The sequence below is a fragment of the Poecilia reticulata genome, chromosome 12 (assembly GCF_904066995.2).
Source record: "Poecilia reticulata chromosome 12, P_reticulata-male-v2, whole genome shotgun sequence".
Lineage (NCBI taxonomy): Eukaryota > Metazoa > Chordata > Actinopteri > Cyprinodontiformes > Poeciliidae > Poecilia > Poecilia reticulata.
In genome coordinates, this window is record NC_088841.1 from 4,386,946 (window position 1) to 4,411,089 (window position 24,144).

Sequence of the window (24,144 nt, forward strand, 5' to 3'; positions counted from 1 at the left end):
AGCCTCCACAGCCCCACTCCGCCATGTTCCTCTTGTGGAAATGAATGAGAAGAGTTGGAACGCTGGCGCCCCCTGTCGGTCTTCAGTGGCAGTGCCGGTGTGCTTGGAAAACAGTTTGTTTACAACCTAAACTACATTTCTACATACAAAAACTATGGTTCTGTGTAACAGGCCTGGGAACCATAGTTTTTGTCATTGCTATTTTTTAAGCACACAATATATATATTTTAACATTTTATTTTTTAATTCAACTATTAACTAAAGGAAATAAAAATGTATGTTACTTGGAAAAGTAAAATTAATACAAAAACACAAATTAAAAGTTGAATTAAATAATATGAGGAATGTTACTTATTTAATATTGTATTATGGAAAATGATTGGTGCCAATGGGATAAAAAAAGAATTCTGACTTTAATCTCAATGCCTGTTTTAATAAAACAGGCATTTAAAACTGTCCTAATTATGATGAAATTATGTCTGAATTCTAAGAAATAACGTAAGAATTTTTTTTCAGTGACTCTAATCCTATCTCATGTGTTTTTCTGTCTGCAATACCAATAAATGTTGAGTTCATAAGTGGAACTTGACTAAAATACATTTTCATTTCTTGTGTATTATGCTGAAATGCGAAAACCTGCTAAATAAACAGGGGAAATCTCAGGTCTGCACCATCTAGGGGCAAATTCAGTTACAGCAGTCAGAGCTTTCTAAGATCACAAAACGATTTCCTTGTTTAATTAAATAATTTATTTCACATATTCTACATTATGTGGTATAATATGTTGGAAATGTACCAGTATAACATAAATAATATGATTGTAAATCTTTTAAGATTGTTTTTTTTTTTTTTTTTTTTTTTTTACATTAACATGAATATGTGTACATTCCTCAGGTTCATTGGTGGTGATTGCATAAATCAGTACAGTAATAGCAATTCAATCAATGTAAAATATTTAAAATTTTGTTTTGAAGTCAGTGGGGAAAGCTCGCCACACCTTCTTTTCCAAACTCACGGTTTCTGGGGCAAAGGGCACAAAATGCAATTTGACCTGTGCAATTTTTCCACTGTGCTACAGAAAAAAAACACTCCACAGAGTTAACCATCACATCTTGAACTCAGTCAGTCATTCACTATATTTTCAACCTATCTTTTCTATAATGATACATATCATTATATATATATATATATATATATATATATATATATATATATATATATATATATATATATATATATATATATATATATATATATATATATATATATATAGTAGCATCCTAACATTCAGCAAATCAAAAAGGAAGGAACGAAAAAGGAAGAGAACGAAGAAGAGGCATCCACATCGTCACTTCCTATCGGGACCTGTCAGGGTCACGTGACGTGGTATTAGCTCGCTGACTCTGCTATGTTTTTCGTTTGTTTCACTGTTTCAGATATGCGACGTTTCATGCTTTTATCGGTGTATTGTCGTCGAGGGACGCCCCGCGGCCGCTCTAACACCCGTTTTCAACGACCTCCGACGAGCACTTTTGCCCTGAAAACAGCAGCCGTTGGCCTGCACGTCACGTGACCAGCATGCGACGGAGCGTTTGATAAAAAGATGGCGTGAGCTCGAGCGGAGAGGACAAACAAGCACCCGAGCTGCAGAGAGCTGCCGACCGTGAGCCGCAGCTCCCGTATTAAAGTAACGTAAGTGTGTCTTAGCGTGAAAATTTGCTGTTTCTTTCACCGACACGTTAATTTAAAACAAAGTCTTAGTTATTGTCACATTTTTACATTCAAGTGATTAACCATGGTTTGTTTCCAGGTTTTTAGTCTCCGTATCCTGGTTGCTAACGTTAGCAAGTAACATTAACAGAGGCATAGTGCGCGTGCGAGAACCGTTAATAACGCTAGAACAACAGGGGCCGTTGGCTCGCTGCTTTAGCCTCCACATTTAGCTTTCCTGAAGCACGTTAGGAAGGACAAGGCTGACCACTGAGTGAGTTTATCTTTTTAACAGACTGGTTGTTCATTTTTGCTAACGTCATTTATCAACAACTGATTAACTTCAGCGGCGCCGCTTTAACGAGCTACCTGTAAACTTTATCAGCTGTTCTGTTACAACGTATGCTTGCGTCAAGTATGCTAATGTTTGCCAGTTAGTAAATATATACTAATAGTGAGAAACGGGGGAATAAATGGTTTCTAACATGTGGACCTGTATCGGTGGTCACTGTCGGCAACATTCAGCTGTAATTGTGTGAGCTCTGTCAACATTTAACCGCGCAGTGCCAAGCATCAGGTACGCTTATTTTACTGGCAGGTAGTTAGACCCCCTGTTGCCTGTTTTATCGATGTGAAAATGAATGAATGCATCGAGGATGTTTATTTAGCTTCTGGATAGGAAGCAAGCTAGCATAGGAAAGCTAAGTCACCGTACTCTCCCCAGGCCAGGTTAGCTGGTAATACAAAAGTGAAAGGGAAATGTTCGCGAGAGTATGTTAAGTTGTGTCCGTTAAACAGATCGTTAGTCCCCATATTCATATTTAAAACAAAATACGAATATTTTGTTTTAAACTGCAGTACGGCAGTGTACAAGCAGGATAGGCGTTAAGGAGATTCTACGTTGAGTCGGTGAGTGCAGGAAGTTGTAGGCAGGGCATTGCAAACACGTGTCTTGTTTTGGGTCACTTTGAAACAACTCGTGTCTCAGACCAACGAAACATTACTGTGATTATAAATATCTTTACTGTATCCTATCAGGACATTTTAACTATCCTGGGGGCTGTGTTTACAGTTTAAACACTTTATTTTTGTTTCAGCCTGAGATCTGGTTACTTTAAAGAAAGTCATGTTACTAGTCTTACACACTGTAAATGCATATGTAATTAATTGTGCACCATTGCTTTAACTTGTGTATTTTAAATGCATTCTGCCCCTATGTCTGGATATAAATATAACTGTATTAAATTTATTGCCTGTTTGGCACCACATGTTACACATGTGTCTGTGGTGTTCACTATAAATCATTCAAAAATATGTGTGCATTTTATGATCTTTAATCATAAAATTTGCATTATTAATGTTGCAGATAGTAGGGTTATTTTATGTTTATTTTTGAACAAATGTTTTACAGTAAAAGTGAACCCAGTGCTTTAAGATTCTGCAGTGTGTATTATAATAAATGCTGACAGTGTTGCAATCAAAGTTTATATTCCACCCTACTTAGTCTATTGTTTAACATTGCTTGCTGGTAATATTGCAGGGTTTTTTTATATACATAATTTCCTGCAGGTTCTTTGCTGGTTGTAGTTTGAATCTAGTAGTTTGTTTCCACTAATAAACCACACCTCATGTCTTTGACCTTCCTCTTGATTTTTACTAAACTCAAAGTGCATCAGACATTTAGTTTCTGGTTGTGTTCATAGACTGAAAACTGAGAACTGTGACATGTTGCATATTTCTTCCTTGTTTGACCTGTAGCGGCAAACGGAGCCAGTCAAGGGAAATTTGGTTGATTCACATCGTTGGTTGATTTCATGCATATTTCTGATCAATCATTGGAAACGTTAAATTTTTCATTTCTTCATTTCTATGGATTTTCTTTCTTTATTTTTTGTTTCTATTCTAGATAATGAAAAAGTCGGCATTGGTTTAAGGTTCTACTTTAATTTGCAGATGGATCCTGGACAGGATTTGCTCCTCGCTGCTTTAAGTGAGAGTGGAATTTGCCCAAATGATCTCGGGCTCTTAGATGTGGATTCTCAGGATGTTATGCATCCTTCTACAGCCCAGCAGGTGAGATGACCCTCAGTTTATTATCAAAAAAGACCCTGGTTTCCTGGTATTTCTGTGGTGTGAACGGCAGTTCTAACCTCTGATCTGCTTTCAGTCCATTTCCATCAATGCTCTGGATGTTGGTGTGGGAGCAGAATCGGTGGAAGTTGTTCGATCTGAGCCTCAAACTGCAGTCCCAGTTGTTACAATCAGAGTAAGCTGAGTTCCTCATTTAATTCTCACTGTAGAAAAATAAAAAAGGGGTTTTTACAGGAAAACTCTGACATTGGTGGCTACCAGAGTTTTCCTTTGAAAACCACATATGTCAAGTAATTAACTCTGCAAAAAAATATGTAAATGAATATACAGTGATTGAAATTGCAGCTGAATTACATTAACAATCGGTTTGGTCTACAAAGCTGAAATGTTAATTTTACATTGTATTATCTAAAACGACTGACAAAAGCTGTAGTTTTCCCAGTATCTGGGTGTCATATTGACATAATTGTTTTGTTATGATTATTACAATATTTTATTTGTGTTTTTTAACTATCTACAGATTTGATTATACTTGAGTACTGTTGCTGTAAAAACTGCATAGACATTTTGTTTGACAAAATGGGCAGTCTGCAGACTGGACGGCCCATTTTGTTTGACAAAATGTGTCTGTGAATTAAACGCCACATTTCTGATTTACAATATTTTTCTGTTGTGTTTTTCTGTTTTTATTTTTTATTTTTTTGGGAAACTCCAAAGCCGTTTACTCCAAAGTTCTGTGGTAGCCAAATCACAAACAAAAAAAATAACAATGATTCCCTCTGCTTTTTTTGTTTCCAAGCAGCATAAACCTCAGCCATCAACAACCACATTTGTCTTAAATCAACTGAATCAGTTGCCGTCATTAGGGACCACTGCTACCAAGCAGTCAGTCACCAACCCAATCAAACATACCATAACGGTCACCAAGGTGGTCCATGTTGCCAGTTCAGGACTGCGTGCTTCAGCAACCCCCCCACCCACAAGTGTTCCTCCGTCAGTGTCCACGCTAGTGCCTTCCAACAAAGATCAGGTGTGTTTTCAACATGCTGCCTTTGTTTTCAATGTCCATTTTCATATTTGAATAAGTTGCTCATAAGGTTTTTCTTTGTTTGTGTGTCCAAACAGATTCAGCTGAAAGACCTCCTTCGGCCCAACAATGTGAAAACCACCATTTTAAAGGGCAACAGTTTGATGGAGCTGATGAGACTTAAACCTCCACCTGACATCGCTCCACCTGTGGCAACGGCTACAGCAACAGGCGCAGGTACTCTGTTTGAAAGGGGGGGGGGGTGTAATCTCTGGATTTAAGTTGCAATTTTTGGGTCTTAAATTGCCATTTTTATTGTTAAAAGTTGACAATACTTTCTAAAATCTATAATTTGATTACTGCTTTATTTCAAGCCATATAATGAATGACAGGAATCATTAAATAACGGGAATCAATTCTACCCTGGTTCACTGATCCAGTCGTAATATTAGGGTATTTTCTGTGTGTTTCAGGTGAAATAAACAATGGAATCAAGAAAGAAGTGTTAGGCAAAGATGCTGCCAGGATCTGGATCAAAGATGACATTAAAATGCTAAACTTTTCAAATACTCTGGTAAGTTTTAATAGGTGCTTCAATATTTCAGTGAGAGTGATTTTTGTATTTGAACGTGTGTGTGTGTGTGTGTGTGTGTGCAGAAAGCTGCAGGCCTAAAAGAAGAGGATGAACATGAGGAGGAAGAAGAAGAGGAGTTGGGTCACGCAGAGACGTATGCAGAGTACATGCCTATGAAATGTAAGAATATAAAATGTTAAAAGTCATGCTTTTTTCCCCCTTCAAATTAGGATTCATCATCTTACAAGATGAGATAGTCCCATCATTTAATAAAAAAAATGCCTTGTCATATTTATCCAGGTACCCTGAACTCTATGAGCAGAACGATTCAGCCACTAATTTTAATGAGAAAAACTTGATAAAATGTCCAGATCATGTGATATAATTCTCAAACATTTTAGGTCAAGGTACATTTTATTTCACTTTTTGTAAAACATGAACTGACGACCCTTTGACCTTGTGCACACAGTAAAGATCGGCCTGAGGCATCCGGATTCTGTGGTGGAGACCAGCTCTCTGTCCAGCGTCAGCCCTCCAGATGTTTGGTACAGACTGTCCATCCCAGAGGAAGCCATTGATCGGGGCTGCTTGTCGGCACTGCAGCTAGAGGCGATCACATATGCTGCTCAGGTAAGCAGGGTCCATTACATCAGCCAGATCACATAAAAGAGTTTGTCTCCTATTAAAATAATAATAAAATTTTTTACAGTATGTAAAACAACAGCTGCTTCCATATTCTAAATTCCTCAAACTCAGACAATGTATACATTACTGAGACTGTTGCACCTGACATTTTATCCAACCTGTATTTTATAGGTCTTATGATGTTGTTGTCTCTGAAACTAGCAATGCTATAGCACATTTAGATCAAAAGATTAGATCCAGTTCTATCACTACAGTAAGGATCATAGGCAATGAGGCATATTGAATCAGTTAAAGCTCTCTCTAACATCTGTGCAACTTTTAGACTACACAGATGTTAGAGAGAGCTTTGATTTCACACAGCAGGCAAATGTGACTCAAATCTGGCTCTTTTTTTTTTTCTCCTCCTCCCCTATATGCGACCTGTATCTGACTTTTTCACCGCAGACTGGATGGCCCGATTCCGATATTTTGACTCAAAATAAATTCCAGTCTGTCCCTCTTCCACATTTGCTACTAAATCTAATTGTTTTCAAAGAGTTTCGGTCAGAGCGGTCGTGTCGCATTTTATCCGACTTTTATGTCATTGATGTGAGACATGCGCCATAATTCAATGAAAAATCTGCAGAATGTGAACGTTTTTTCATTCGCTTAATCTCCAGAACAATTAATTTAGTTGCAGCCCCAATTCCAATTGTGACTAATAATCAATCACTTCCTGAAAAGTCACCCAACGCAAATGTAACAAGTTCATAAAACTGCACAATCATTCATAAGAATTATTACATAAATCATCCCCTTCCTAATGGTTGCTGCTATTCTGAAAAATTCCCGCTCCTCTTCCTTGTTTTTTTCATTTGCTCATTTGTTTTCTGATTGTGCTACAGCAACATGAGACATTCCTACCCAACTGCGACCGAGCTGCCTATTTGATTGGAGACGGAGCCGGTGTGGGGAAAGGCCGGACTATCGCAGGGATCATTTATGAGAACTACCTTCTGGGCAGAAAGAGATCACTTTGGTAAATGACCTGGAAGATTTCTAATTTAATTCATTTCTCTTTGACGGATCAATAAAGTATTTTTGATTTGAATTGAATTTGAATTTTGTCTTGAAGGACTCCCTGGGAAAAAAAAGTTTGTTTTAAAACTCCTAATAATTTTGTGTATTTTCTTTCCTAAACATACATTGTGTCCTCTGTTTAGGTTTAGTGTCTCTAATGATTTAAAGTATGACGCTGAAAGGGATTTGAGGGACATTGGCGCCAAGAATATCCAGGTTCACTCACTAAACAAGGTAGGATTTAAAATTTATACCCTAAACAGTAGCAATTTGAAATGCTGACTTTTATATATAAAAAGACTAAAGGTTTTATCATTTTTAGTTTAAATACGGCAAAATATCCTCCAAACATAATGGGAGTGTGAAGAAAGGGGTGATCTTCGCCACCTACTCGTCTTTGATAGGAGAGAGCCAGTCAGGAGGGAAGTACAAGACCAGATTCCAACAACTTCTCCACTGGTGTGGGGAAGACTTTGATGGAGTCGTATCCTTTCTCACATTCATTACCGCATTTGAATATACTGATTTAAAAAATATGGCTATGCATGTGAATAATTTGGGTATTAAAAAAAGGGGGACTTTCTTTAACAGGTTGTCTGTAGATTGTGTTTGATGAATGTCACAAAGCTAAAAACGTTTGTCCCATCGGCTCCTCTAAGCCGACTAAGACCGGCCTCGCCGTTTTGGAGCTGCAGAACAAACTTCCCAAAGCTCGGGTTGTGTATGCCAGCGCTACTGGTTAGTGGACAGAATCAAATGGTTTGCCAACCAAACTCGTGAATTTCTGCAGAAATTAAATACTGACACGGCATTTTTCATTTCCACACATCATCCAGGAGCCTCTGAGCCACGAAACATGGCGTACATGAACCGGCTGGGAATATGGGGTCACAAAACACCGTTTAGAGAGTTTGGCAACTTTATCCAAGCAGTTGAACGCAGGTAGGAGTTTTTTATTTAAAGATGTTTTCCATTTGAAAGATTTGCAAAACGCCTAAACCGGCACTTTGTTTCTTTACTTCCAGAGGTGTTGGTGCCATGGAAATAGTTGCTATGGACATGAAACTCAGAGGGATGTACATCGCCAGACAGTTGAGTTTTACAGGCGTGACTTTCAAGATTGAAGAAGTCCCTCTAACTCAGCAGTACGTCCACATGTACAACAAGTCTGTGAGGCTGGTAAGTTAAAACAAACGATTTGAATTAGGGATGCAAGTTATCAATGAATGAGTTATCTAGAGTTGATTGATTTAATCAATCGACTAACAATTAACAAGCGTCCATTTTCATAAAAACCTGTTTTCTCTTCTATCAAGACGATTGACTGCCTTTCCATATCATAAAGGGCTACATTTTTCATAATATGTTGAATTAAAATATAAACAATTAAGTTTTAACATAATTTTGTCAGCTGTATCAAATACGGATTAAATAAACAGAAAAACATGGCTCTCTCATAATTTATAAATGTGTTTAAGTTTAATAATGTAACACAAGAATCTGATTGCTGAATAGAAAAATAAAAGATAAAAAGAATAAAATATGTGAAACGGAGATATTCATGCAGAAGTAGCATCTCTAGTTGCTTTTGAAGGACAGCTGAAACTTGGCTCCATGAAGTGCATTAACTCATGACAACAATCAGCCGTTCCTATTGGCATCATCATTATTTTATTTTTTTCATGATGTGATAACTTTTCTGTTATCTCCTCCGCTTTTCTATCTTTACATCCTCACCTTAGTAGCAAATCAGTCATTCTTTTACTGAGATGTTGACGTGCAGCTTTGCTGAATAAACACCATTAAGGTGAAACTTAAGTTCTTTAAGTTAAAGAGCTTGCAGAGTGTTTATATTTGAAATTAAAATCTGATTAAATGCATTTTGCATGTCTGTTTGGACTGGTTCTCTTTCTGGTATGGCTTCACTTTTGGCCCGGTCCCAATGCTCGTATTCCCACCCTCGTGTCCTTCAAATGCACGTTCATGTTGACAGGTTTGAGTGCATAGTGTGTCCCACATTCTCCACATGCGCCCTTCACCTCGCCCATTTTGGGTCCTATTTCCACCCTTACACCGAGTCCGCATCCAGGTGGACTTTGGCCAAATTACCCATAATTCATTGCTGCATGTGACGTTTTAAGTTAAAAGGCGATTTATGGCAATGTTTTGTTGGGTTTTTTTTCCATCATTGTAGAAAATTAAAAGAAAATAGCATGACAAGGCACACATTAGTTATAAATTTATTTTGATATGATAAAATTAGCAGAAAAAAAGAAGAAATAAAAAATAGTCACAAACTAAGTGTATTGTCTTAAAATCTCAGTCACAAAATGCACAAGAAGTGATATTTATTTTTTGAATTTCTTTTGCAGAAAGTCATTACAGTGAAAACGTCATATATAATTACAAAATTAATATCTAAAGTTTTTGTGGGAGTTGAATAGAAAGCTATTAGATCCTTATTTTCTTTAGTGATATCATCATGATTTTTAAACAAATGTTTTCTTCTCAGACTAGACGGGAAGAAAACTGATATCAAAGTTCCTGTTGAATTTTTTGCAACATTTTTGGTCTATAAAGTTACAACATTCATAGTGTCTTTTAAAAATGACATTTTAATTCTGTTAGTCTTTTTATTTTTCAGTGTAGCATCAGGCCTTTTTCTCTCTATTTTTTAAAATTTCATATGTTTGTCCTTAACTTGATGTTTTTTTTATTAGCTCCCCTTTATGCCAAACTAACTTTTAGCTGCATAAGAGATGGTTTTATGAGTAAAAAATCATGTCAAATCACAGACTGTTGAATTGAATGTTAGTACATTTTAATGTATATATTTTTTGTCATCTTGAAAATACTTGCCTAAACGGTGTCCAGTGCTGCCATTTTGGATGTCGAAGTTGCGACATGGGGACGTTCTGTCCCAATTCTCACATTTTTGCACGCTTGTACCCCCTATGGACTCGAACCTCTATGTGCACTTTGACTGAATCCACACTTCACAGAGGGGTACAGGGTGCGCACTGAGCATCGGGACAAGGCCTTTGTTTCTATATCAACTGGCTCCGCTCCAACACAAACAGTGGCCCCATCTACTGGATGGAGGCCAAACTACAACACTGAAACACTAAGCAGACGTCATTAATCATTTGCAACAAATTTTTTACCTTTTTTTTTTGTTTTGTTTTGTTTTTTCTTAACATAGCTAAACTTACATGAACAAAAATTACAATGAAATAAAGGAGCGTTGATGTACACGTAATATGTAAATGACTCAAAGTACAATACAAATTTGTACAGAGTTCCAAATTCTGGACAGTTTATCATAAGAATGTTTTTTCATTTAACCCAAATCTTTCCAAATTTTGCAAAGTGCAATCTACCCAATAATGTAATTCTTCCCATCCTATATAAACCACATATGATCTGATGCCAGTCATTCAGAGATGAAACCTTTATACCTTACCATTTATTTGTGCTAGCTATTCGGGCTGCTAAGCTTAAAACACCAAATGTTAAAGACTCTTGAGTCTAAGTACAAAAATCCAAATAAAAACTCACCCTTCAATTGGAACTAATTTTAATTTAATAAACCATTAATCTACAATTAACTAAGCCAATTGTTTGAATCCATAATTCGAAGCACTTTGCGTTAATTTGCCACATCCAACAAAGGTGTACAAACTGAATCCTTTTCTCTGTGCATCACAGTGGGTTGGCGCACGTGAGAAGTTCCAACAGGCCGCCAACCTGATGGAAGCAGAGCAGCGCATGAAGAAGTCCATGTGGGGTCAGTTCTGGTCCGCCCATCAGAGGTTCTTCAAATATCTCTGCATTGCCTCCAAAGTCCGCCGGGTGGTCCAGTTAGCCAGAGAGGAAGTTCAGAACGGAAAGGTAAAATCACTTGGGGAACATGCAGCCTCAACAGTTTTTTTTTTTTCGTTAAAGGAAATGGGAGACATTCATTGGTTTTCATTAAAAATGAATTGTTATCCTCTGTGTTTAAGCATGTGAGCTGTTGTTTTCTCTGCAGTGTGTAGTGATTGGTCTGCAGTCCACTGGTGAGGCGAGAACACTGGAAGCCTTGGAGGAAGGAGGAGGAGAGCTCAACGACTTTGTGTCAACAGCAAAGTGAGGACGAAGGAAAACTTTCTGAGAAAAATGTCAATGTAATATTGTGGCTTCAAAGCTTGACTTTTATTTTTTATTTTTATTATTGCAGAGGTGTGCTGCAGTCCCTGATAGAGAAGCACTTCCCAGCTCCAGACAGACAGAAGCTTTACAGCCTGCTAGGCATCGACCTCTCTGCAAAAAAAACTCCCTCTCCTGCTGAGAATGCAGCACAGCCGGAACAAAAAGGAAAGAAGAGGAAAGGTAGCACAAATAAAATGCAATAAATCCGTGAATAGGACGAATGAGAATTTGTTCTTGCATATTTGTTGTAAAACCTTTATTTAACCAGATAAATATCCATTGTGATCTGTTTGACAAGCGTTTAGACTCTTGTGTCCATGACTTGGTCTGGCCAAGAAAGGCACACATCATAAGAGATGTGACAAATGCATAGGAATGACAAAAGTAGATATTAGAAAAATATAAATTATATATAAATGATAAATATAAAAATGCATAAAGAAACAAACATGTATAAACCAAGCTACAACCTTAATTTGGAGATTAAATGTTTCACATTTAGTTTACAAGAAAGCTCATCAATAATAATAATAATCTCAGGTACTTGTAACTGGTGAGCCTTTCAAACTTTACTATGGGCAATTCTTACTAGAGGGGTAATCTAAGAGGGAACAGGAATATTTGGAGAGAAAAAAGCATTCTTTTAGATTTTTCATGATTTAAAATCGGGTTGTTGCTCAAGACGAACCTGCCCTTCACTAAACATAGCCTGTTGAAATTTACATAACTGAGCAATTGAATGAGAACCATAGCAAATAACACAATCTTCTGTGTAAAAGCAGTTGACAGATTATTACATGGCACAGTAATGTAAATTATGAACAAAATAGGCAACAATACCAAGCCTTGAGGTACACCTTTGTTGTTTTGTGTACCGATCGTGTCCTAAGTGTCTATTAATCATCTTTGAGTGTCTGAAAAAGCACTATAAAAATGTGACATATTATTTTTATTATTATTTGCCAAATAATCTGCAAACCAGCAAGCTGCTTGTTTGGGAATTACCGCAGAATGACCGACTGTCATTTATTGTCGCTCTAGGTTCAGAGGCCAAAAAACAGCCTAAAAAGAAGCCTCGCAAGCACGGGGGTCTGTCTGGTACAAGTTCAGAGGAGAGCGAGTCTGAGGAATCGGACCGAGAGTCTGGGAAAGACAGCGACGACAGCTTCAAGTCTGTCAGCTCAGGAGACGAAGACGATGACTTCAATCCATTCAGAGACGAGTCTGACGAAGATGAGGAGGACGGTGAGTTCAGGAAGAGTTTAAGATGATCAGTACAACGATCGTCTTCGGCGTTGGCTTACTTTTGCTGATAACCCATACGATTTATTTATTTGAGATTACTTTTCTTCTTTATATTAGTCGTGAGACAGGTCTTAAATTCCTTTCATAGTGGCCTTAAAAAGTCTTAAATTTGGGTTGATGAAATCTTGAGTTAAACTATGTCTGCCACTCCATTTTTTTTCAGATCCCTGGCTAATCAGAAAGGAGCCAAAGAAAGGGAAGAAGGAGAAGAAGAAGAAAAGAAGGAAGAGTATTGATCCGGACTCGATTCAAAGTGCCTTGTTAGCCTCGGGGCTGGGCTCCACCAGGCCCGGTTTCACCGCCTCAGTGAACCCCCCTCTTACTCCTGCTACAGGTGAGCATGCTGCATCGTACACAGCAAAGTCTTAATCCCTCGAAAAAGTCTTCTGGAAATAAAAATTTTCCTGAATTCGTTTCAAGTCAAAACAGAGAGCCAGGAAAGCTACCTAACGAGTCAGGACTCGGTGGAACTTGCCCAGAAAATGAAGAAACAGCTGCTGGAACAACTGGAGGGGTTGGCAGAAGATCTGCCTCCGAACACCCTGGATGAGCTGATCGACGAGCTGGGAGGGCCGGAAAACGTAGCGGAGGTAACGGCCTTTTACAGCTGCACGCTGCTTTGGTTCTGCTGTTTTAACTGAGCCGTTGTTCGTAAAGCGACATAATTGTTCTCCTCTTCAGATGACCGGTCGTAAAGGTCGCGTGGTCAGTAACGACGACGGCAGCATCACCTACGAGTCCCGCTCTGAGCTGGATGTCCCTGTAGAAATCCTCAACCTGACTGAGAAACAGAGGTTCATGGATGGAGAAAAGGTGAGGCAGTCGTCATTCTGGAACCTACAGATGTGGGCTTTTTAAACATGTTTTTTTTAGCTAGTCTGCTCATATAATTATCAAACAAAAGAGTCTATTTGCTCAATATTTACATGCTAACACTTTAAGGATTTTTTTTTTTTTGTTCCTCTGCAGGTTCATTTGAGCATTGTAAGGTGCATTGATGTAAACTTTTCTTTGTTCAAGGAAATGACTCAAACTGAACTACTGGCTTCAGGGTGAAGCTGTTTCTTAGGAAGGATAATGTTTAGTCATTTGAGCTGCAAATCGTTTGAATTTGAACGATTCCAGTTTTGATTCCCCATTTAGATTCCGGTTCCAAATGATTCTCGATTGCTAATCTATTTAGAGACGGGGCCAAAAAGTCTTTAAATGAGCAACAGATAACCAGATGTTTCTGGATGAAATATTCTTAATTCATCTCAATCCTACTAGCTTTCTATGAAATTTACAATAACTTTTTTCCACATAACTGGATAATTATCACATGTACTTGAATATAAATGTTATGGATCTTCTTTTCACACAAATACACTTTTGCAAGAGAGCATTATTTTCAAAATGCTGATGAAAGTACATTTACACCAGCGATCTCAATAACTGAATAATTTCCACTTATGACATTTTTTGACATTAATTCAAACACTCCAGATGAGATGTTTTGGATTAACTCTTTACTTGGACTCATCACTTACAAACGTAGAGGACAGGACTCTGATCCGTTACTTTGGGTCAAACTTAGTTCTATTCTATTCTGTGTTGTATATTAGAACAGGACAATAAAATATGTTTCCATTTTCACCAGATGAATTGATGAAAAGACAAATATCAGCGCTTTGTTTCGATAGCACTTAGGTCTCAAGTATTATGTTCCAAATGGTCAGATTTTAGATTCACAAATTTTAGATTCACAGTTAAATGCCAGCTGCTATGAACTTTATTCTTAATCAATATTAATACAATTTTGGAGATTAATAATGACCAAGATTCTTTAGTAAATTATGAGATAAATACCACCTCTCTGGTTACTTTTATTTTCTAACTCTTTGTAATGAGGGCCAAAATCATTAAGTTGGAAGTATTTGGAGGTGCCACAAAAGATATTTAACAACCAAATTTGCAGCTTTTGTATTTGCTCAACAATAAAGCAAAACTATACATTTTGGCATCTGCAATCATTTAAATACCGTATTTTCCGCATTATAAGGCGCATGGAATCGACGCTACAGTTGGGGTTACCACCCGTCCCGTATTGAACCGATACGGGACATGATTTGTTCCATACTCTACAAATGTGGATGTGTAATAATAAAGAAGTGGTCCCCGAGTTCTTTATATAGTAGACTGCACCAGTCATCGTTTCACTCACGGTTTTGGTGTTGCAATATTGTGCCCAACTGCTTTCTGGGTAACGCAGACCAACCGACACGCTGCCGCCGCAGTCTCTGTCTCTCTTCCCCCGACCCCCCGGCTTTAAGTGTATAGGGGCTGGTCCCTTGGTAACCCTAGTCGAAGCACCCCGGATGACTATCTAAAGCTACTTTGTTGACATAAAGAATGTCAACAAAACAGTCCGACTCGGGTCGGCGAGGAGAGCCTTCCGCGACTGGGCCGGTGCGTGGCCGGACGATGGTCACCCTTTTCCGTTTGCGCACAGCATGTTGGTGGAGAACGTGGTGCTACATGACCTGCAGACGACCCGATTTTAGACGGTCGGTCGGTAGGTCAGTCAAACATTATTAACAAACCAGTTTTTTGACAAATATCCCAGCATGCACCGCACGCTTCTTCTTCTACGGGGAAAATGAAGTCGGCGGCTGCTTACCGTAGTTGCTAGACCTGTTGTGGCTCAATATTGGTCAATATATAAGACTCACCAGATTATAGGGCGCACTGTCGGCTTTTGAGGAAATTGAAGGTTTTTAGGTGCGCCTTGTAGTGCAGAAAATACGGTAATTGTATATACAAAACACACACAAAAAAAGTTTTGCATTATTTCTTAATAAGCCAGGCCGACAGTTTCTGGCATTTTGGGGTTGACTGTTTTTCTGATTTGGGCTGGATGCTTAACGCTTGAGTAAAAGCATCCATCCAGAAACGTCTTCAGTAATACAAATCCTGCCAGTACCTACTAGTATCCTTGTACCTCGTTTTTTTTTTTTTGGGGGGGAAGATTTTGTGTTACAAAAAAACATCGTGCTCCGCATTGGCTCTAGTAACGGATGGGAAACATTTTTACAGCTTGACCAGAAATGCATGAGATGACACAAAGTTGCAAATGACTTCAACGCACAAAGTTACAAAAAAAAAAAACATTTTCAACTGGAAGAATGTCGTGGCATTTGGGAAAATGATGAACTCATTTTGAACAGACATCATTTGAAGTTTATGTAAAACATTTGACTTCACTGTGTGTTGTAAAAGTAGTGAAGTAACATGTTGGCCATTTTGTTGTCCACCAGAACATAGCCATCATCTCGGAAGCGGCCAGCTCCGGTATTTCCCTGCAGGCCGATCGGCGCGTGAAGAACCAGAGGAGGAGAGTCCACATGACCATGGAGCTGCCGTGGAGCGCAGACAGAGCCATACAGCAGTTTGGTGATTACATATTTCAACCTTTCTTTTACCTACAATATCTGATAGTTCTGTTGCATTAATTAATTAATAATAAAAAAAAGGTATACATAAAATTCACTGAAATGGTTTTTCTACCGTAGGGCGAACGCACAGATCAAATCAGGTCACGGCTCCAGAGTACGTCTTTCTCATATCAGAACTGGCAGGAGAGCAAAGATTTGCATCCATTGTTGCCAAAAGACTGGAAAGCCTGGTAGGCACTTTCATATGTTTATAACTTATATGAATGTGGTTAAAATGTATGCAAATAAAAATCAACATGACTTGATTTTTCTGTCAGGGGGCTCTCACTCATGGAGACCGACGGGCGACAGAAACTAGAGATCTGAGCAGGTTTAACTTTGACAACAAGGTAACGCCGGTGTTATAAGAGGAGATGTTTTGGGCTTTGTTTGAGCCGCTCTGACTCGTCGTGTTTTCGCTGCAGTACGGCAGAAACGCTCTGGAAATTGTGATGAAGTCGATAGTAAAGCTCGACGTTCCGCTGGTGCCACCACCCTCAGACTTCAAAGGGGATTTCTTCAGAGGTACAAGTCGCAAGTTGAATTTTCTTTATTTCACACTTTAAAAACCATTAGTCCCCCCCTCCCCCTTCGCTCACTGAATAACAATAACAATAATAATATCATCTCTGTTCTGTAGAGATTCAGAGTGGGCTGATAGGTGTGGGCCTCATAAATGTGGAGGACAGATCTGGAGTGCTTACACTGGACAAAGGTGATTTTTTTTTTATTTTTTTTAATGCCTCATCCAAAACAACAACAAAAAAAGAGCAAAATGAAAACGAACACTTTCCATTGCAGACTACAACAACATAGGGAAATTCCTGAACCGGATATTGGGCATGGAGGTTCAGCAACAAAATGCCTTGTTCCAGTATTTCTCTGACACTCTGGCAGCAGTGATTCAGGAAGCCAAGAAGAATGGCAGATATGACATGGGCATTCTGGGTAAGTGGTCATATGGTTTTGTAACCCTTGTAACGGCAACCTAGTTTGTTCCCTATGCTGCTGTGGGACAGTGAATTTAGTTTGTATCATGATGTTTTTTTTATCGCGATAACAATACAAGTGGTAGGAACTATTTATCACATCTTTTTAATTTATTTTCTTTAGGTAACTGTATGTTATAGACAAACAGAAATACTGCTTTTGAAAAACATTCCCATTTGATATGTGGTTCTTAAGAACACTAGTCGCATAAATAAGCATGATTTGTATCAATAAACTGCACACTTACTGTATTTTCAAATTTATTGACATTTATTGATGCTTTCATTGAACAAACAGTGTGAAAAAATGGTAAAATTCAGTCTGGACAGTTTTGAGTAGGTTTTAAACATCAATCAAAATTCTTAGTTCTTAAGAAAATAATTGCGGTAAATGAGAAACAATATGATAAATACCCCAATCCTACTGCGTGCATTTATCAGCTTTGTTTAATATAAAAAAATTTCAAGTTAAATAACACTAATATGAACAGGTTAGTATTTTTTTCCTAGGTGAATTAACAAAATTAACAACTTTAAAAACGTTCTAAAATGAGAACATCTAATCCAAGTCCAATTATCTCAAACTAGGAGAAATCTGCTCCAAGTTCGAACCAAAGAAAGTGCATTAGAAATGTCAAATCAGGATTTTTACTTGCATTTGGCTTGTGTGTGTGTGTGTGTGTATGTGTGTGTGTGTGTGGCATGTTTTCCCTTGTTGATCACACCCCATTTGATCTTAAATGTCTCAAACGTTCTCCCCTGGCGCATGGTAGATCTCGGCTCGGGTGACGAGAAGGTGAAGAAGGTGGACTGTCGAAAGTTTCTGACGCCAAGCTACACAACATCAGGACACGTAGAACTCTACACTGTAAGTCCTGCTGTATTTATGGTATAAAAATCAAATCACAGAGATGAAACGTCAGCTGACGCTCTGTTCATGTTTCACCTCATAGGTCGGCGTGGAAAGAGGAATGTCTTGGGAAGAAGCGACACACGCCTGGGCAGAGCAGAACGGCCCAGACGATGGCTTCTATGTCCAGGTAGAAAATTATGAGACAGGCTCTTAGTTAAAAAAAAGTGCTACAAATATGAATCCTCTTATATGAGAAGTTTCAAAGGGAAGATTTGAAAGTGAGTTTTTCTGCATTATTAAACTATTTTGACTGCATTTGGGTCACATTTATCAAGTCTTTCTAATTATTTTTACTGTAGATGTTTTAAAGATTACAGAAATATTTAAAAGTCTACATTGCATTATTAAAATGGAAAAATGATGCATAGTTAATCCAGAAATTGTCAGTTTTTAAGACTTTAAAAATAAAGGGGTTACTCGTAATCTATTTTCAGCAACAAAAAAAAGCACTAATTAAAAACGTGTATTTTTTTCATTTTTTTTTTTTAAACATCAGCATCCTATATATACTTTTCCTGACTGTTGTTTCTCTGTCCTCTTTCACTCACTTCTTATTTTAATGTTTTCTAATTTTTAAACTCTATCCAGACTGTCATTTAACCAACCGTCTGTCGTAAAGTTCCCTGTCTATTTATATTTTCTCTTTGGTTTTGAACACGGTGTACAGAACACAAATAAAGGGAACCTTCGACTAAACTGTAGCAGTTTTTTAGCGTCACACACACACACTTTAAGTTGAGAACAGCAAGAGGGGCGGAGCATACTGACAGAAGAGCTAACCCTGTACCTCACTCAGCAGCAACAGTGTGTGTTTGGTAAATAGACGATGTGTTCTAAAAGTCCTTGAAATTAGAGTAAATAATACCATCCATCCATCCATTTTCTTACACCCTTGTCCCCTAGTGGGGTCGGGAGGGTTGCTGGTGCCTCTCTAGCTAATGTTCTGGGCGAGAGGCGGGATACACCCTGGACACGTCGCCAGTCTGTCGCAGGGCAACACAGAGACACCCAGGGCAAACAACCATGCACACACACACTCACACCTAGGGAGAATTTAGAGAGACCAATTAACCTGGCAGTCATGTTTTTGGACTGTGGGAGGAAACCGGAGTACCCGGAGAAAACCCACCATGCACAGGGAGAACATGCAAACTCCATGCAGAAAGACCGGGGCCGGGAATCGAACCCAGAACCTTCTTGCTGCAAGGCAACAGCACTACCAACTGTGCCACTGTGCAGCCCGAGTAAATAATACCGTAAATGAGAATTCGCATAGAGAATGATAGGAAATGAGATTTGGTTTTCTTATATTACTTATGAATCCAATGAGGGTTTTAAAAAAAATTTTTTATGAAGAATAAATTGATTTGCTTAGATTCAGCTTTTGAAATCTTGCAGGATCTCTGGACTTTTTCATAACTATTAACAGTTTTACATTTATAATCTCAAACATTTTTATCCTTGATTATACTCCATGTTTGTGCTTGAATTTAGAGGTTGGTTTTATGGACTTTTTACGTAAGTGAATAATAAACAGCATTGTCTAGTCTAAAATCATCTTTTTATCAATCAAGACATTTTTTGGAGGCACTTCAACTTTTCTGAGGTATTCTTTTAGTTTTTTTATTGCTTGCTTGACACATTTATTCTTTTTTTTTTGTTGTACTTTTCTCACATTTAGTTCAGCTGTGACTCGGTGGGAAGATCAGTCAACTTGAAATTGACGGGTTGAGTTAGATTCCAGCCTCCTTGGTTAATATCATTGTGCCCTTGGGCAAGACACCCCCACCCTAAGTCACTTATAGCTCTTTAAGGCAAATGGATGAATAAGATTCATAGTGACAGTGTGGTATGACAAAAAACCCCCAGCAGTTTAACTCAAGTCCATTGACAATGTAATCCAGATTTTCTCCCAAAGATTGTACTTTTTTTCTCCGTATTTGTGGGTGATAATGCTAAGCAAGGATTCCATTATTCCCTTCTTTTTCTGTGCATGATTTCAGATGAGAAATAACAGGAAAACAGCCATCCTGGTGAAGGAAGTGAACACTAAGAAGAGGCTGTTCCTGGTCTACAGGCCAAACACCGGCAGACAAGTCAAACTGGAAACATACGCCGACATCAAAAAAAAGTTTAAGAAGGTTTGGCTTCTGTTTGAAATCATGGAAACATTAAATATTTTATGAATCCTGGTAACAGTTTTTTTTTTTTTTTGTCTCTTCTATTAGGTTCTGTCAGAAGATGCCAAGCAGCACTGGACTGACCAGTACCAGTCATCAGCAAAAATATGCTCTCATGCGTACTGGTGTGTACACTTTTACACACTTATCTTGCACTAGCGGTGTCTCAAACTCGCAAGTTAAGAAACGGCTTCCTTAATCTGCTGTTTGAATCTGCCTTTAGGCGAGGCAACTGCAAGAAAGCCTCAGTTGGTCTGCTGTGTGAAATTGGGCTGCGCTGCAGGACGTACTACGTTCTGTGTGGCTCTGTGCTCAGCGTGTGGAACGAACTGGAAGACGTTCTTTCTCCAGTCAGCGGAAGCAACGTGAAGGTGCAGATTGTCCGCCTGCGCACCGAAGACGGTCAGAGGATAGTCGGTAAGCTGACCTTCTTTCCCAACTTCAATTGGGAAAGACTGAAGAATTTGCTTTCTCCCCAGAAAACCCACGTTTTTCATTCTAACAAAAATTTTAGAGCTGCAACTAACGATTATTTTAGTAATCGATTATTCTGACGATTAACCAATTAATCGAATAAAAGAAATATTGAGGCGTCATGCAGATTTTACACTTAACCTTGCAACCTTATTTTATACAATATTAGAAATGCATAAGAAAATGCAAATAAATTCTTCAGTTCTTTTTTTTTTTATATAAGAAAATAAGCATTTAATAATGGCATTCTCTTGGTGTACGCTTGGTTTAAAAAAAAAAGTATTGCAAACATCAAAATGTAGAAAGCTCACTGCTTAAAGCAATACAATGTGTTTTCTTTTATTAATTAACCGATTAATAATTCTTTACAGGATTTAAACCAGGGGAGGCTAAAAGAGCCACTTGAAGAGTTTTGGGTTCAGCATTTTTACAGACAAGGAAGGGTTTATTTTTTAAAACGCAAAGTTAATATTTTTGTACAATTTTGGCTTAATTACTGCTTTGAATATGTTATTCTTTCAATCAGTGGTGTTTTTTAGAGTCTGTGTATTCCAATTAACGATTAATAAATTACAAAATTATTTTGTTCTTTTAATCATTGATTAATAACGATTAATTGATTATTTTAATAATTGATTAATTGCTATTAATTGACCATTTTGTAATCAATTAGTTATATTAAGAATAAATTGCGATTCATTGGATATGTTGAGAATTAATTAATTGTGATTAATCAGTTATTTTAATAAGTAATAATTCCTCCTTCTCTCTTAGGGTTGATCATTCCAGCGAACTGCGTGTCTCCATTGATCAACAAGCTCTCGACCTCAGACCAGAGCCAGCAGCTGGCTGTGCAGGAGCAGCAGAAGAGGCAGCTGCTCCACCCTCAAAGTCTTACTCATGTGCTCAACACATAATGAGGGGGTTTGAGCCCAGACTCCGCCCTGACTACGGTCCACTCAGGAGGCCTCCGGCTCCGGCCGTGTCTCGGTGCGCTGCATGCTTCAGGGCTGCTCTTCTCACTCCTCCACTATTGTCCCCTGAGGGCCCGGAAGTCGGCTGTGCCGACTGTTGGGACGTAAAACGGTGGTCAGTCGTTCTCCCAACCTGTCGATGCCGTTGTGTTGTACTCCGATATTCAGAGTGAGGTTAGTGATCCGGTCCAGACACGCCGTAAAAACTCCAGTCTGTTCTGTTCAAATTGGGCACTCAGCCAAAAATACCCAAACCTTCCGGGTCCAGGCTAAAGATGAATGAAACCAAACCATTATACCTCTGAAAGTGAGAGGATTCGTTTTTACGGCCGTCTGATGTTCAACCATCGTCTGGATAGTTAACAAAAACCCCTTAAAGCAGCAGAGGGATATTATTTGCCATTTGATTCAGGTCATCTCATTTGGGACGAATTTCTTTCCTGCTATAATCCTCACAATCACAAGGAGACCAAAACTGCATTATGGTGAGGGTCAGCTTGCATTTCACATAGACCAATTTGTTTTTCTGTTTCCTGCAAACGGGTCTCAACTACTTCAGCAAACTCTGTAGATTTGTTTTATTTTGGAATTCATAACTTTTTCCCAGAAAAAGCACATTTAGTAAAAGTCGGCTGTCGAACACATCCATACTGCGTTGGGAAGGAGAGCATTAGTATTTACATGAACCTTGTGTTAGTTTTTTTTCCTCCTTTAGCAAAGGAAGAAAATCATAAAGTTGTTACTGAAACAGGAAGTTCAGTGAGTTTTTAGTTGAAGTCAGTGTCTGAGTTTCATTCTTCATTTTTTGTAAGCAGTTTGAAGAAGTGAAATAAATGGTTTGAGATCTATATATATATCATTTAGTGTTAAGTGGTATACATGTAACTTTTTCAAAAAACATTTCTTCCCCTGCATTTTTCTTTTTAAATATTACCGTTCATTTATTAAAAGATAATAGTAATATCTGGGGCCCAGAATGCAGTTTCTATTCTTTGACAAATAAGTTACTTAACATCTATCACTACACTGCTGCTAATCAGTTATTAAATGTCATTTATTTTTGCTTTATTTGCTGTTCCAAATATTTTTGCTATGCTGTGTGAAGCAAAGGTGAGGAAGTAATTAAACTACAGTCAGCCAAGGGATTCTTAAAAATATGAAGAGACCCAGTCATTACAAACATCGTTTAGCTTCTTACAAATAAACAGCTCAGGGGTTTATCTGTTTTAAAAATAGTGTATGTGAAATGCCTGACCAGATTTTTTTATTTACCGTTTTTCAGTGAACTTTACCTGGATTTTGTGACGCCGTATTAGGACTGTTATAGAGAGAGGAAAATAAATACATTTCCACGAAAAAACTGGGGGCTTGTTTCTTACAGAAAATTTCTGAAAATCTCAACACTTTTGAGAAATGCTAGATTTTCAGAATTTTTCAATTTTGAAGTCCTTAAATTTGACTTCAAGTCAAATTTTTGACTTTTGAAGCTCAGCAAATGTTCAAAAGTTGAAAAATTTCCACTTTTGATATTCAGAAATTTCTGGGGGGTTTTCCTAGAAAATTTCTAAGATCAATCTCAAAATTAAAGTTTTTTTTTTTTTTTCTTTTTTGCAGAGATGTACTCCTTTTTCTCCATCTACAATGGCCCTCTCACAGCGTCATAATATCTGAAGCTTCTCTTTTTGTTGCGCATATTTCCCCCTCACCTCTCCGCTTCCCAAACCCATCCCTTGAGTCCGGTTCACATCTAATCCCATTTTTGTGGACTCGCGTGCCTCTTGTGAACCTTTTGGGTTTTGTATTATATTCTACATCATCTGCACTAAACGGGACAGACCACACCGTCTGGGTGCATGAGCTTTACTGAAACTGAAGAATAAAAAGCCGGGATGTGTTTGTTTGTTTTTTGTTAATGGAGGACTGCATCCTGACCCTCTGGATTAGACGCGGCTCCATTCACTAAATCTGCCTCCTCTCCTGACTGACGACGCGTTCGGAAAATGCTTTGTATTATTTGTACAGTTTGGAAACCTTCATGCAGCACATCTCTTTGGACACCAGGGGAAGGTACTGCTTCTGTGTTTAAACTTGAATGTGCACCTTGTAAGCCAGCACCCCATGGTTTGACTCCTGGGGTGTTGTGTGTGTGTGTGTATGTATGTGTGTGTATATAAGAGGCTGAGTAATTTGTTTGAATGCCACTAGATCCTTCTAACGTTAAAACCCTTGTACTTTTTTTTCTTCCTGTTCATTGCACGAGTTGCACTACTGACATACAGAAATTCAACATTGCGTGTACATGCATCTTCAATAAAAGCTTGGTATACTTCTACCTAGTTTCATTTTTTATGATCACAACATATTAGCTTTTATATTTTATTGTCATTTGTTTGAATGTTCTGAAAGTATTCATACTCTGGGGGATTTTTGCTAAAAAAAAACCCCAGTGTATTTGTATTTTAATAAAATTCTACTGTATGCTGGCATTTAGCTAGCAGATTAAATCACACAGGTTGATCGAGTAGCCATAAATGTCATT

The 24,144-nt window shown here is 38.1% G+C and overlaps 1 protein-coding gene across 3 annotated transcripts; it reads left to right on the top strand.

Moving 5' to 3' along the window:
- The first annotated feature begins 5 nt into the window (after positions 1 to 5).
- Positions 6 to 23,937, top strand: sbno1 (strawberry notch homolog 1 (Drosophila)). 3 transcript variants are annotated; one of them, XM_008423349.3, is made up of 34 exons: positions 6 to 97; positions 1,437 to 1,692; positions 3,664 to 3,783; positions 3,878 to 3,976; positions 4,601 to 4,831; positions 4,927 to 5,065; positions 5,302 to 5,402; positions 5,486 to 5,582; positions 5,872 to 6,032; positions 6,932 to 7,065; positions 7,250 to 7,340; positions 7,429 to 7,590; positions 7,709 to 7,844; positions 7,943 to 8,048; positions 8,132 to 8,285; positions 10,815 to 10,997; positions 11,137 to 11,234; positions 11,326 to 11,477; positions 12,339 to 12,542; positions 12,766 to 12,936; positions 13,023 to 13,192; positions 13,284 to 13,415; positions 15,899 to 16,034; positions 16,154 to 16,266; positions 16,354 to 16,425; positions 16,501 to 16,600; positions 16,716 to 16,790; positions 16,877 to 17,023; positions 17,838 to 17,932; positions 18,018 to 18,104; positions 19,981 to 20,118; positions 20,206 to 20,282; positions 20,381 to 20,574; positions 21,406 to 23,937. In XM_008423349.3, exons 3-34 carry the CDS (start codon positions 3,664 to 3,666, stop codon positions 21,546 to 21,548), a joined length of 4,218 nt encoding a protein of 1,405 aa, XP_008421571.1. In that variant the 5' UTR covers positions 6 to 97; positions 1,437 to 1,692; the 3' UTR covers positions 21,549 to 23,937. The 3 variants fall into 3 exon arrangements, with proteins under 3 accessions (XP_008421571.1, XP_017163414.1, XP_008421572.1); XM_017307925.2 differs by having other exon boundaries at positions 4,604 to 4,831; XM_008423350.3 differs by lacking the exons at positions 6 to 97; positions 1,437 to 1,692 and adding an exon at positions 1,878 to 1,984.
- The last annotated feature ends 207 nt before the right edge of the window (positions 23,938 to 24,144 follow it).